This window comes from Chelmon rostratus, chromosome 17, assembly GCF_017976325.1.
Source record: "Chelmon rostratus isolate fCheRos1 chromosome 17, fCheRos1.pri, whole genome shotgun sequence".
Lineage (NCBI taxonomy): Eukaryota > Metazoa > Chordata > Actinopteri > Chaetodontiformes > Chaetodontidae > Chelmon > Chelmon rostratus.
Window position 1 is genome coordinate 18,347,694 of NC_055674.1, and position 12,127 is coordinate 18,359,820.

A 12,127-nucleotide genomic window follows, 5' to 3' on the forward strand; every position below is an offset into this window, starting at 1 on the left:
CATAGATACACGTGTTGAGAACCTCTTCCCCTTCGCAGCTGTTCAAACACATACTACACAGTGATAGCCGCAGAATTACCCATAGGCCCTTGCTCCACAAAGGTGGAGCAGAGTATGGGTGCCTTGGTGGGCCTCCTCTGCCTGATCTCATTCCTTCTCCGTGCAGAGAGAGACGGAATGCGTCGATGGAGAGATCAGGTTTCTTTTTTCTTTTTTTTTTCCTGTTCTGATGGATCAAAGAACGTGTTTGGGATTTTGAATTTTCTATGCTCCCACCCCACCCCCCACCCACCCCCATCTGTGGCCCTCTGAAAAGTCTTATAAAAATGTAGCCTGGCATGCCACGTTTGTTTTTAATGTAGGAATTTCGTCAAGACCGTGACTATGCCCAGATGTGTGAAAATCTCATGTGTAAAGTTTCTATAGTGTTTGGTTTCTGGCGGCATGATTAGTTCACAACAAGGCTGGGAAGTGGCCATGTTTTTTATGCAGTTTTATAGGAATCATTTTATACACAGAACAGCTATTAGTGTATCAGTGTCAGGCAGTTGTCATTAAGTACATTTGCATGTTTTTGTTATGTGGTTTTTATATTAAGTGAAATGTAAATATAGAGTATTTGATTAGGGCTGCAGAGTGCCATACATCTCCTGCTTATTCAAAGGCACACAGACCTTGGCCTGAGCTTTGTGAAATAACTTCTTCATAAATGACTGCTTGACTGAGGTTTAACCTGAGCCAACAGCAATCCATTCGTATTACATTAACCCTGTAATAGGTGATATATTACTTTTTCGGTACAGTTTCTGTCCGAACTGAAGCTGCTCTATCACTGTGGATAGACTTTGAAGTGACTTTCCTGCTTGTGACAAAACTCTGGAAAAGATATCAGTCGTCATGAATTTCCATCAAGACATCTGCCTTTTATCAAGTCAGGGATTTTAGAAATTTTCACCCTGCATGTGCCGTCATCCCACAAAAATGTGTCTGTGTGTGTATACATGTATATATATTTCAGTCCAAATTAGAGCTTAATTGCCTTTTTTATTTGCTGAAGACACTGCCTGGGCATGCAGACCGTGGTTTTGGTTGTATTTCCCCTATGATGTTACAATCTCCTGCTGAATTCAAGTCCGCCTGACTGGTTGAGGTCACAGTTCAATAGGTAACTTAATCCTCGTCTGGTTTTAAGACCTGTCTCCATGGCTGCCCTCTGTATAGAAATAACTGCATCATTTCCCAGATGCTCGTGATTTGTCGTTTGGCCAAAACATTGCTTTTTATTATGACGACAGGTAACACGCACCAGAGTCTTGCTCATCAGTGAGGAGTTGGAAGGAGAAGAGAGAACTTGTTTGCCTGCAACCATGAGAGAAAGAGCAACAGAGACGAAGCAGAAATGTTTGATTTATCGGTCAAAGTGCAGGAAGAGATGCTCCATGCCTCCTCTCTCCTCCCTTCTCTTCTACCCTCTGAGTCGTCTGCTGACTTCGGGTGCTGTCGCGACAGTGGCTTCCCCTCCCCTGCCTTCCCTCCCTCTGAGTCTAGTCTGCAGGAAATAAAGGGATTCGTGAGGAGGTCTCCAGTGTCCTATGGGGCCCTGTGGCTTTCTGTATAGCAGGAAGTGATCGAAAAGCCAAACTGGATTCTGCTGCATCGACACTAGAAACCAAACTCGGTCACTCAGTCACAGAGAAGTTTGTCATTGTGGTAGAGGAGCCATAGGGCGGATACGTGAAAGTAGAAGTTTTGACTTCTGACAACGGTATGCTTGAAGTGAACTGACAGTTAAAGCTTCTCCTGTATTTGTTAGCGCCCATGAAAACTGTCGGTTAGATCAAATTACCTGTGTGAAAATGTTTATTGTAACCTTGGCATCACTTTAAATGTTACAGCCAACATATCCATACTGCATGCACACGGTCTGACATGTGTATCCTTCCACCACCCTCTGTGCTCAGCTCTAGAGTCTGGTGTTTATGACCCTGCTCAGGGCCGAGCATGCCTGCTACCCCCCACTGGAGTGCAAAAGGCCATTGTGCAAATAATCCTTTAGTGCCGGCCCCATAAAGGCTCTTTTGATTTTGTGTGTGTGTATGTGTGTGTGTGTGTCCCTCCCTACTGTGCCACCCTCTGAGGCCGTCTTCCCAAACACAGCGCCTTGATCAAAAGTTGTATTCTCAGAGACCTCTGCCATCATTAACCACAGATGATGTTCACAGCCGCACTGTTGATACTGCGGTTAACCACTTTTTTTGTCACTGTATTTGAAATGTGTCATCAAATTCCGTTTCCTTGAAATTCTTTTTCTTTTTTAGCGCATTTTGTGTCTCCAATGAGTCTCCAACAGAGTGAGAAGACAGAAGCGTTGAGAGAATATAATAAACGAGAACATAATAAAAGGCAGAGAACAGCAACTGCAGAAGCAGTGAAAAGGTTTTGGTTAAAAATTTCAGGCCCTGCTACACAAGGCCTTAAAAATGCACAAACAAAACACAAAAATGGACAAACAAAACATGCTCTTTCACCTCTCTTGTTCATGTACACTAGTTTTTACAAGTGTCTGTCTACTATTATTATTTGCAATACATTGGAATCCGCCATCTACAATTAAATCCATTTTAAGTGGCTATAATCTAGATTACTAGATCCAGTTCCACCACTACCTGCTGAGCACAAAACACAGACAGTGTTTAGACAAACCTATGAACTTGTAAAGTGTACCAGTAAGCCTCTGCAAGGCGGCCTTGATGGCCCCACATTACCTCAAGTGTACGTGATGAGTCAAAAGCAGCAGAGAATCTATTTGCAGAACTTTCTTTACCTCAGTTAAATTCTGCTGCTCCCCCGTAGAAAGCCTTATTTTAGTTCAGCCGTCTCTGTGTGAGACCACCAGGCCTCTGCCAGGTGGGGTGTGTGTGTGAAGGGCAGTGAGTGAGGGAGACGTCTTAACCTCCACTAATCCCTCCTCCACCTATGTCTGTCTGTCTGTCTGTCTGTCTGTCTGTGAGAGGCTGAGGCAGCTGTTTGACTTGATGTTCTTCCCAGATGACCTCAGTGTGTTTACTCCTCATACTCTGCAGTCAGCAAAGGACACAGAAAGAACTTTCACTCTCAGAAAGCTGTATTTTGAGTTTCTTGGCGTTCCTCTTGTTGTTTTTGTGCAAGTGTTTGCTTATTTTTTTTTTCTCACAAGCAAGCTTGTTTGTGTTTGGTATTGGTACATCTAGGACTCACAATTTGTGTCTTTCATCTTGTCCCTATGTGTCTTGATGACTCTTTCCCATGCCACCCTTCTCTCCGTCTCCCTGCCGTCTGCCCTCCAGTCGTCAGAACCAGCTGAAGGATCAGGCCCAGCAGGCTCTGGTGTCCCCCGGTCAGCTCCCAGAGGAGGCAGAGTGCCTCACTGTGCCCAAGTACAAGAGAGACCTTGTTCAGAAGCTCAAAATCCTCCGCCAGGAACTGTCCCAGCAGCAGCCTCAGGCTGGCCACTGCCGCATCGAGGTGTCCCGTGAGGAGATCTTTGAGGTGAGGATGGAAAGAAACAAGCTCAGTCATGTCATCATATCATCTGAAGTTATTAAAGATACTCAGAAATGGGTACATAATGTAACCCAGAGGGAAATTCAGTTGTCAACAACAGAGCATGCGTGAAGCAAATTACAATGCAGAACAAAATGGCAGAAAAACATCGAAATAATGGAATTGCTCCATTGCACAACCCAAGAGACTCAAAACAGCACAATATCTCATTATTTTTGTACCTGCAGAGCTGCTTGTAATTGTATGAGATATTTATAGACGCACCAAACTCTTGTTAACTTAAGTTTTTTTTCGACTTTCGTCTTGTCTACTCCCATAAAGGTCATTGCCCGTAGCATTTTGGCTGTGAGAATGATTTCTCTCACACACCCGCTTATCTTTGACATGTGAAGTTAGTCTGTTTAAAATCTAAAGCAGGCTGTTGTTTGAGATGAGGATTTTCTCAGCTGGGGAGTTTCTTTTTGTGCATCTAGGAGGTGCGGGGCCTTCATCAGAGCAACAACACCTGCAACAGACTGCGTGACCCTCATAAAATATGCACTGGAATGTGCTGGAACAGCCGCGTCTGTTAATCTGAACGAAGACATTTTTGTTGGCTGATCTCAATGTGAGAGAAAGGGCCGGGTTGGGGGGGGTGGGTGGGGGCGTCTTGAGGTTAAGACATAGCTGCATAGCGTCTCCAGACCAGCTGAAGCATTACATTACGACTGAACAGGCAAGTGTTAGCTGGTGGGCTGTCAGGCCTGTCTTTATGTGTACTTTTCGGTGTAGATAAGGCATTCCCATTCCTCCCACAGCACCTCTCCGTTGTCTGCTGTGTCTGGAGGGCACTGGAACCTGGCTGCGTTATTATAGTCTTATGGCTGTGTTTATTATAACTGCCCCTAATCCACTTTAAATGAACCCTCCCCCTGACGCTGTGAGCCGTCTGCACGTGGGATGAACACTGATTGAGGTGGAGAGATCTCAGCCTCGCAACAGAGAAGCAGTTGGAAATGAGTGCTGTAACGCCACACTGCATCTCATTTTTTACAGCACTGCTACCGAACAGCAAATGTTTGCTCAGGGCAATACTTTTCTTTTTCTAGCTCTGAACTTCAGTCCCTTTAGTCTCAGCCTTTGGCTCAGCACTTACCACGTTTAACATAACGCAAGGCAAGGAGCTTTGAGAGTCCCTAAGTGGTCACATGTGATTAGTTTTTCAGTTTCCCCAGAGACAGGGCCCCTCACATGGATATTGCAAACTGATAAATGGCTTCTCATTAACTCTTTGTCTGCTGAGGCCACATAGAAGCAGATGGTTCTGCATCAGCAGCGAGCAAATGCTGTAAACAGCTCTCTTACCGATGGTGTTACTGTCTGTGACGGGACACATGTGTTTTGTTTGCACCCGCGTTGCAGGAATCGTATCGACAGGTGATGAAGATGAGGCCGAAGGACCTGTGGAAAAGGCTAATGGTGAAGTTCAGAGGAGAGGAGGGGCTCGATTATGGGGGAGTTGCCAGGTAAGAAGCTGTAGCAAAACAAGAGTGTGATACACACAGACTGAGACTTTTTGCACTGCAGTCTGCCTCCTAGTGGAGGAGCTGAAGCACACAACTCATTGTTTTGTCTGCTTTGGTGGAGTAATTTCTTCATCAGTGTAAGTTTGTATGCTCTGAGCTGGGATGTGACTGGTATCTCTGTCTTTTTTCTCCCCCTCTGTCTCCTGACCTGCGTGCAGGGAGTGGCTCTATCTGCTGTCCCATGAGATGCTGAACCCATACTATGGCCTGTTCCAGTATTCCCGTGATGACATTTACACACTGCAGATAAACCCCGACTCTGCTGTCAACCCCGTGAGTCTCTCACAACACACCAGTAATTCAAATTGTACCCACTGTGACCATAAGAATCTTAAGAGCCCTGAATTCAGTTCATCTTGAATTTGCTGTGTGTTTGTGGGCTGTCATGAGATGTTCAAGAAAAGACAGTGGATTGGATGCAGGCGGCTGTTCGATCCTTTTCTATGGTGTTTCATTCAGCACCATTAGACCTGTAGCAAGCACTGTTACTGTTAGCTACAGTAGCTGCAAAGCTCATTCTCTCCAATGTAAATTTTAACAAAAAACTTAATCTGATATTATTTTATGGGTTAATCAATCCATCCAATTTCTGCCTTGTCACATGAATTGATTAATTATGTTTCCAGGAAAGAAAATGTGATATAGAGAGCTTTTAAAAAGTAATAAATTTAATTTGAAAAACCCTGATCAAAGTCTTGACTAAATGGCATGTGATGATGCACATTGCCCAGCCAGGCTCCTAACAAGGCACGAGCTTAAGTTCAGACACCGTCAGAGCCGTCACTTAGATGCCTTAGGCCACTTCGTCTTCTCCTACACGACTCTCTGTGTTTGTTTGGGTTGGCATCGGTCCAGCCAAATGGCATGATCACGTGGATAGACATTTACAGGGTTTCACTTTGTGTTGAGACTGTGCTGTTCAGTTGTTTACTGCCTGTATCTTGTAGACTTGGATGGTTTAAACAAACTTAAAACGCTCAGTTCTGCTGGTAACTCACTTCTGTCTCTTCATTTGGGAACTCAAGATGTTTTGTCTCCCCTCAGGAGCACTTGTCATACTTTCATTTCGTGGGCCGCATCATGGGGATGGCGGTGTTCCATGGCCACTACATAGACGGAGGCTTTACTCTGCCCTTCTACAAACAGCTGTTGGGTAAACCGATCACCCTGGACGACATGGAGTCTGTTGACCCTGACCTGCACAACAGCCTCGTGTGGATCCTGTACGTACACATTTTTTATACAAGTCAATAAGGATAAACTATAATACATAAGATATAATATATAAGATCTTATGTAATATAAGCTATAATAGGATATGTGGATCAGGAATTGCAACACATTACCCACAATGTTAGGCATTCCTGTCTACAATCCACATGTGCTGTGAGTATACAAGTAAAACTAAGTAGAGTACATTGATGACAGCGCCCCCCAGGGTTTTTGAGTGTTTCCTACATCAGTGGCCCCTAAGCACATGTTTTCAGACCATGTGTGTATCATCTTAATATCACATCTGTTTGTTTCACTGATCAGCACACATTCAAGAAAACGGGGGCTCACCAGTCTTATTGGCATGAAAAGCTCTTGTGTAAGTGTGCAAAGGCCCTCAAACGCTAATTCAGATGCTTCTCTCTCCTCAGTGACAACGACATCACAGGTGTGCTGGACCACACCTTCTGCGTCGAACACAATGCCTACGGAGAGATCATCCAGCACGAGCTGAAGCCCAACGGTAAGAGCATCCCCGTTACTCAGGACACCAAGAAAGAGTACGTCCGGCTCTACGTCAACTGGCGTTTTCTGCGAGGCATAGAGGCCCAGTTCCTGGCTCTGCAGAAGGGCTTCAATGAGGTCATCCCCCAACACCTGCTGAAGGCTTTCGATGAGAAGGAGCTGGAGGTACTGTTGTTTGCACACACCTCAGTGTCATATTACTTGATTTGACTCCACGTCCGTTCAGTTCAACATGCTGAATCTACCTCCGTCCTCCACCCGCAGCTGATTGTATGTGGCCTCGGCAAAATCGACATCAACGACTGGAAGTCCAACACGCGGCTCAAACACTGCACTCCAGACAGCAACATTGTGAAGTGGTTTTGGAAAGCCGTGGAGTCCTTCGACGAGGAGCGCAGAGCCCGGCTTCTTCAGTTTGTCACCGGCTCTTCCAGGGTTCCCCTGCAAGGCTTCAAGGCCCTCCAAGGTAGTAACACCCAGGGTGAAAACTGTGTGTACTTCATGTTTTGTCATGTTCATTTACATTGGAATTCTTATGCAGGACAGTCCCACGACAGTGCTCCTGACCTAACTTCAGTGTGAATTGCTTTCTTTGTTAGATGGATTGTTAGAGTGAGCTCTCTCTAATAACAGGTACAGAATGCTGAATGCTAATAAAGGTGTGGTAGTGTAGTCGTTCCTGTTCCTTTGTTGCACACACAGCGTGATCCACATTCACAGGCTCTGTCAGCAGAGTCTAGGGTGTGTGTGTGTGTGTGTGTCTCTGTCTCTGGGTTTCTCTGACCTGAGATGAACCGTGAGTCTAAGCGTAGTTCAGTGGTTCAGTGGGTCCGTCCTGGCAGACAGAGCACCCAGGCATGAGGAGCACACCGTGATCCACAGGCAGACAGCGCCTTCACACACCTTATATAACATGGCTTTCCTTTCTTGGTCCGAAGATCAGCAGAGCCCAGAACACACAAAACAACACACTCAGACTTTCAGACTTACAGTAGTAGTAGTAGTATTTTTCTGAGCATTTTGAAGTATCGCGTTAGAAAAGATTGATGGAAATGTCAGAATTGGAAAAAAAAAACTGATGGTGATTTTTACCTCACCCAAACACTGTTTTTGCTCCGAGAGAAGAGGAAGAAGAAGCTGTTTCCACTGCTGAGAATTTTTTTCTTTGAGGTTTATTGGCAGTTGTTACCGGTTCGTGACCCTGCTCTTTCTGCTCTGTTTATTCCAGCCCTGTGTAATGTAGCCTTCACCACCACCTTCTTCGCTCCAAACCAGTCGATGGGAATGTGTCTAATTTGTTCTTTTTCTTTTGCCAGATTTCAAACCTTTAACTAACAATCTAGTTAGAGCATCTGAATCTGCACAACTTGAAAAAATTGACGATGATTATGTGAACCTGGAAAAAAAAAATCTGAACTTTGAACTTTGTATTTATACAGGTGCTGCCGGCCCACGACTCTTTACCATCCACCAGATTGATGCCAGCACCAACAACCTTCCCAAAGCCCACACCTGGTGAGGAAACTGTCAGCACTGTAACATTTTCACATGTTTGACTTGATGCCGCTCTTTGACACAGAGGGGAAGAGTGGTGTTGAACCTTGCTTTTAGTTCTTAGTAATTAGGAAAAAAATTCACACAAATGTCTCGTAGGATAAAATGATGGTGTCGGCTTGAAGATGTGTGTGAAGCATCCACATTTTACACCATCCATATTTGAAGCATTGCAGTCCACCACAAGCTGGTTCTGCTGATATTGAGCTTCAGGTGGTTGTTGTTGCACCATGTGATGAAGCTCTCTATTAGTCCCCTGTACTATAAAATAGTCTCTAAGTGAAGACAGCATGTTTCTCACTGGAAGTTATTCACTGGAATCATACATGTTAATATAGTGAGAACTTCCATCTCACCAAAAAATACACCTTTTTTTACTTTCTTTCAGTCTTCACTACATGTATTATGAGTCTAGACAGACATGGATGTAAACTGTAACTTGACTGGTTGGTGGAGGCAAACAACCAAGAAGCCTTCGTTCTAGTTTGAGCATTCCGCAGCTTTCCCAGTCTTTGTAGCCCCTGTCCGGACTTGTTTGGAACGTGTCGAATAAGCAGATATTGTCTTCATTTTCCAAAACACGATTTTAAAAATGCTCTCTCCTCCTGTGTTCCCAGTTTTAATCGGATCGACATTCCGCCCTACGAGCATTATGACAAACTGTACGACAAGTTGCTCACTGCCATCGAGGAGACGTGCGGCTTTGCTGTAGAGTGAGTCACTGATGCAGGCAGAGCTCAGCAACAACCAGAAGCAACATGGTTTGGCCGTGATGAGCCTCCCCCTACAAATCAGCCCACTCAGACGGGGGTCATCCTCAGTTGCTTCACCCAGGGATGCCCATACTTCCCTGGGACATGTGGCCAAGCTAAGGGAGGTTGTGCAGAGAAGACCAGAGCGTGTCATCTGACTGGTTTCTGCCGCCAGCCCTCCCTTATGTCTTTTTTTTATCATTGAAAAGGATCTCTTCAGCTGCTAATAACTCAAGACTCTTTACTAACTTGTGGAGCCTGCTAAATTTGCTGGTTCTTCCCTTTTTTCTAAGTTCATTTTAGCATTTAAAAAATAGACTGTATTCCATGTAGCAATGCTCCATCTTACCAAGCAGAACACAAGGTCAGTCCACTCTGAAAACGACGTTAACAGTACAGGGTCACCGAAGGCTACCACAGCCACTCGGAAACACTAAATTTGGATGAAGAGTGTGCATGACTCAGGCTGTTTGGTGCCTCGCGGTGATCACACCGGGGCTATCGGCAATGCAAAGGCTGCAAAACGGGGATGTGTGCGGATGAGACGGCAAGACTAGAGACTGAATTAGGCCGAGCCTGACTGTTTACAGCCCTCTCCAAAGACAGCAGCAGGGACCTCTGCTCCTGAGTCGCTGCCCAACAACTAGAGCTGCATTCCCAGAAACCTATTTCACACGTTCGACAGCTAGTTTTTGTTTGAAAATGAATAAATGAATGAATAGCTTGAAATGTGTTATTTTTATATAACAAGGAAAATTGAAAAAGAAACAATAAAATTCTATATAATATATATAATTTATTGCTGGTATATTTCAAAAACCCCTTTCCATTGTTCCAGAAAAATAACATCTTTTAAATGTTAAGTGTTGCTGATTAAATTATAGACGACAATTTGTGAAAACAGAACTAAGCTTGACTGAATGTCTCTTAAGAATGCTGTGGTTTATTTCTTGACATAGCCTCTCTCATACTGTACAAGGTGAGGTATGTCTTAAAGAGCAAAAAATCCAATGTCCTCTGAGTGCCATAATCATTTTGAATGAATGAATCTTTGCAAACATTGAGCGGACCCTTTAAATTCTACCGTTCTCATCGTGGAGCTACACGTGGTGGTGTGCCGTTTCCCTTCTATTATCTTTTTTGAACAGTCCGTCATATGTAGCTGGGCTATATTAATGTCACTAGCATGAAACCTACCTTTAATTTCTAATGGTATTCTGTTCAGAGGAGTCCAAAGTCCATCATAATCTATTTTGTGCTGCCTCCACATTGTTGTTGTTGGAAAAAAAGAAAAAGACCTCTACTACCTTCTAGCCATGTGGTGCTAAATAGCATTAACGTTTGTCTTATATTGGCAACCTTACTCATTGACATACTACTGCTTAAAGTGCACAATACACTACTCTTGCTTATACCTGTTTGTGGCCACAAAACATGTCCAAGAAATCAAGAGCTCTACCTAGCCACATTCTCAGGAGATGTCACGTACTTTGTAATGTCCTTTGATTTGACGACTGACGGGATGCTAATTCTGACCATCTGTCTGGATTTCCTGAATGTTATGGGGTAAAAAAAAAAAAAAAGTCTCATCATTTAAGTAGTTTTGCCCACTGCAGAGCATTAACACAGAAATCGTTGCATGTGTCCACATGTGCTTTGGGGTGAAAGGGAACTGAATGAGATGAACTTTTAGCCTGCTACACAGTCCCATCAGTGATGTTTTTATTTAGAGGAAGGGGGGATTGTTTTCTACGATTTAAAAAATGAAATTCTTGAATGTTTTCAAAAGATGCTGCCTGTCTAGCAATCTATGACCGTGGACTGTTCTTAACATTTGCATACACTTTAAAAAAAATGAACTGTTCATTTTCATTATTTTATGTGGACAAATGTGTATGCAAAGTGAAAAGTGTCCTCAGATGGTGCTTTGTACAGTAATAAGATATTGTTCATATATGTGGATCAAACAACCTGTAATTTATCTTTAACTTAAGTAGAAGAAGATTTTCTTGAAATGAAAAGAGGAATTGCACACAAACAGAACGAGGTCGCCATGTGTATTTAATGGTGACTTCTGTAACAGACGTTCATTCGCCTTTAAGTCCAGTGCACAAGCTGATCACCCTACTGTCTGCTCCTACACTACATCGCTCAGCATCGCCCCGTAGCTGCCTCTCACTGAAGAACTGAACTTTTAATTCAACAAGTCAGAGTCGAGAGATGCCGCTCTTGTCTTTTTGTTTTGTTTTGTTTTTTTTAATAGCATGATCCACTAGCAGGACTATATCTCTCATAGCTGACTGATGCAATTTGATGTATGTTAACACTATCATTTTGTAAGAGTATTTTATTTTTGTGTGTAATTAGTTCTAATTAAACTTGCCTTTGTCTAACAATGTAAGGCCTTGTACAAAAATATGTCCTGTCCTTTTTCTGTGTGAGTGGTTGTTTCAAATGTCATAGAAAAAGCTTTTTGATCTGAATTGTTTGGCTGCTTGCAATGGAGGAGTGCTTAAATAAGTCCTTTGGCACAGCAAATCAATTTATCAGGGGCTTGTTGGTACAATGGCTGAATAAATGTCAGCCATGGGATGCAGACTTTACATCTAAATGGCACATGTTCCTGCCCACCCACTGTGTACTCACTGATACCAGTGTGGATTAAAACGTCTGGCAGATGGCTCAGAGGGGGGGCAGGGAAAGGGGGTAGAACAATGAATAGGGCGGTTGGAGAAAAAAAGGTGTGAACTACAGTTTTTGTTTTATAGACATTCAGCTACATCATACTACAGAGAGCTCTTGAAAACTGTCTTTGTACACAGACCAGATAGAGGACAGAAGATTTGATTTTATCAGGATAACAGTTGTTTGTATTTTGATGCCTCCCTGTGTAATCACGATCAAGGCTGAAAGAAGTATGTCACAGCTAGCAAAATATAAACATACTGTGTACTTTGTCTGACATTATTTTGCCGA

At 43.6% G+C, this 12,127-nt stretch overlaps 1 protein-coding gene across 2 annotated transcripts in view; it reads left to right on the plus strand.

The window, feature by feature from the left end:
• Positions 1–10,748, plus strand: part of smurf2 (SMAD specific E3 ubiquitin protein ligase 2) — a 46,370-nt gene extending 35,622 nt beyond the window's left edge. For both annotated transcript variants that reach the window (XM_041956631.1, XM_041956632.1), the window contains 8 exons: positions 3,327–3,528; positions 4,945–5,048; positions 5,267–5,381; positions 6,153–6,331; positions 6,752–7,010; positions 7,110–7,311; positions 8,285–8,360; positions 9,017–10,748. In XM_041956631.1, coding sequence (XP_041812565.1) covers positions 3,327–3,528; positions 4,945–5,048; positions 5,267–5,381; positions 6,153–6,331; positions 6,752–7,010; positions 7,110–7,311; positions 8,285–8,360; positions 9,017–9,116 — 1,237 coding nt within the window. In that variant the 3' untranslated portion in view covers positions 9,117–10,748. The remainder of the gene's footprint in view (positions 1–3,326; positions 3,529–4,944; positions 5,049–5,266; positions 5,382–6,152; positions 6,332–6,751; positions 7,011–7,109; positions 7,312–8,284; positions 8,361–9,016) is intronic.
• Positions 10,749–12,127: the final 1,379 nt, after the last annotated feature.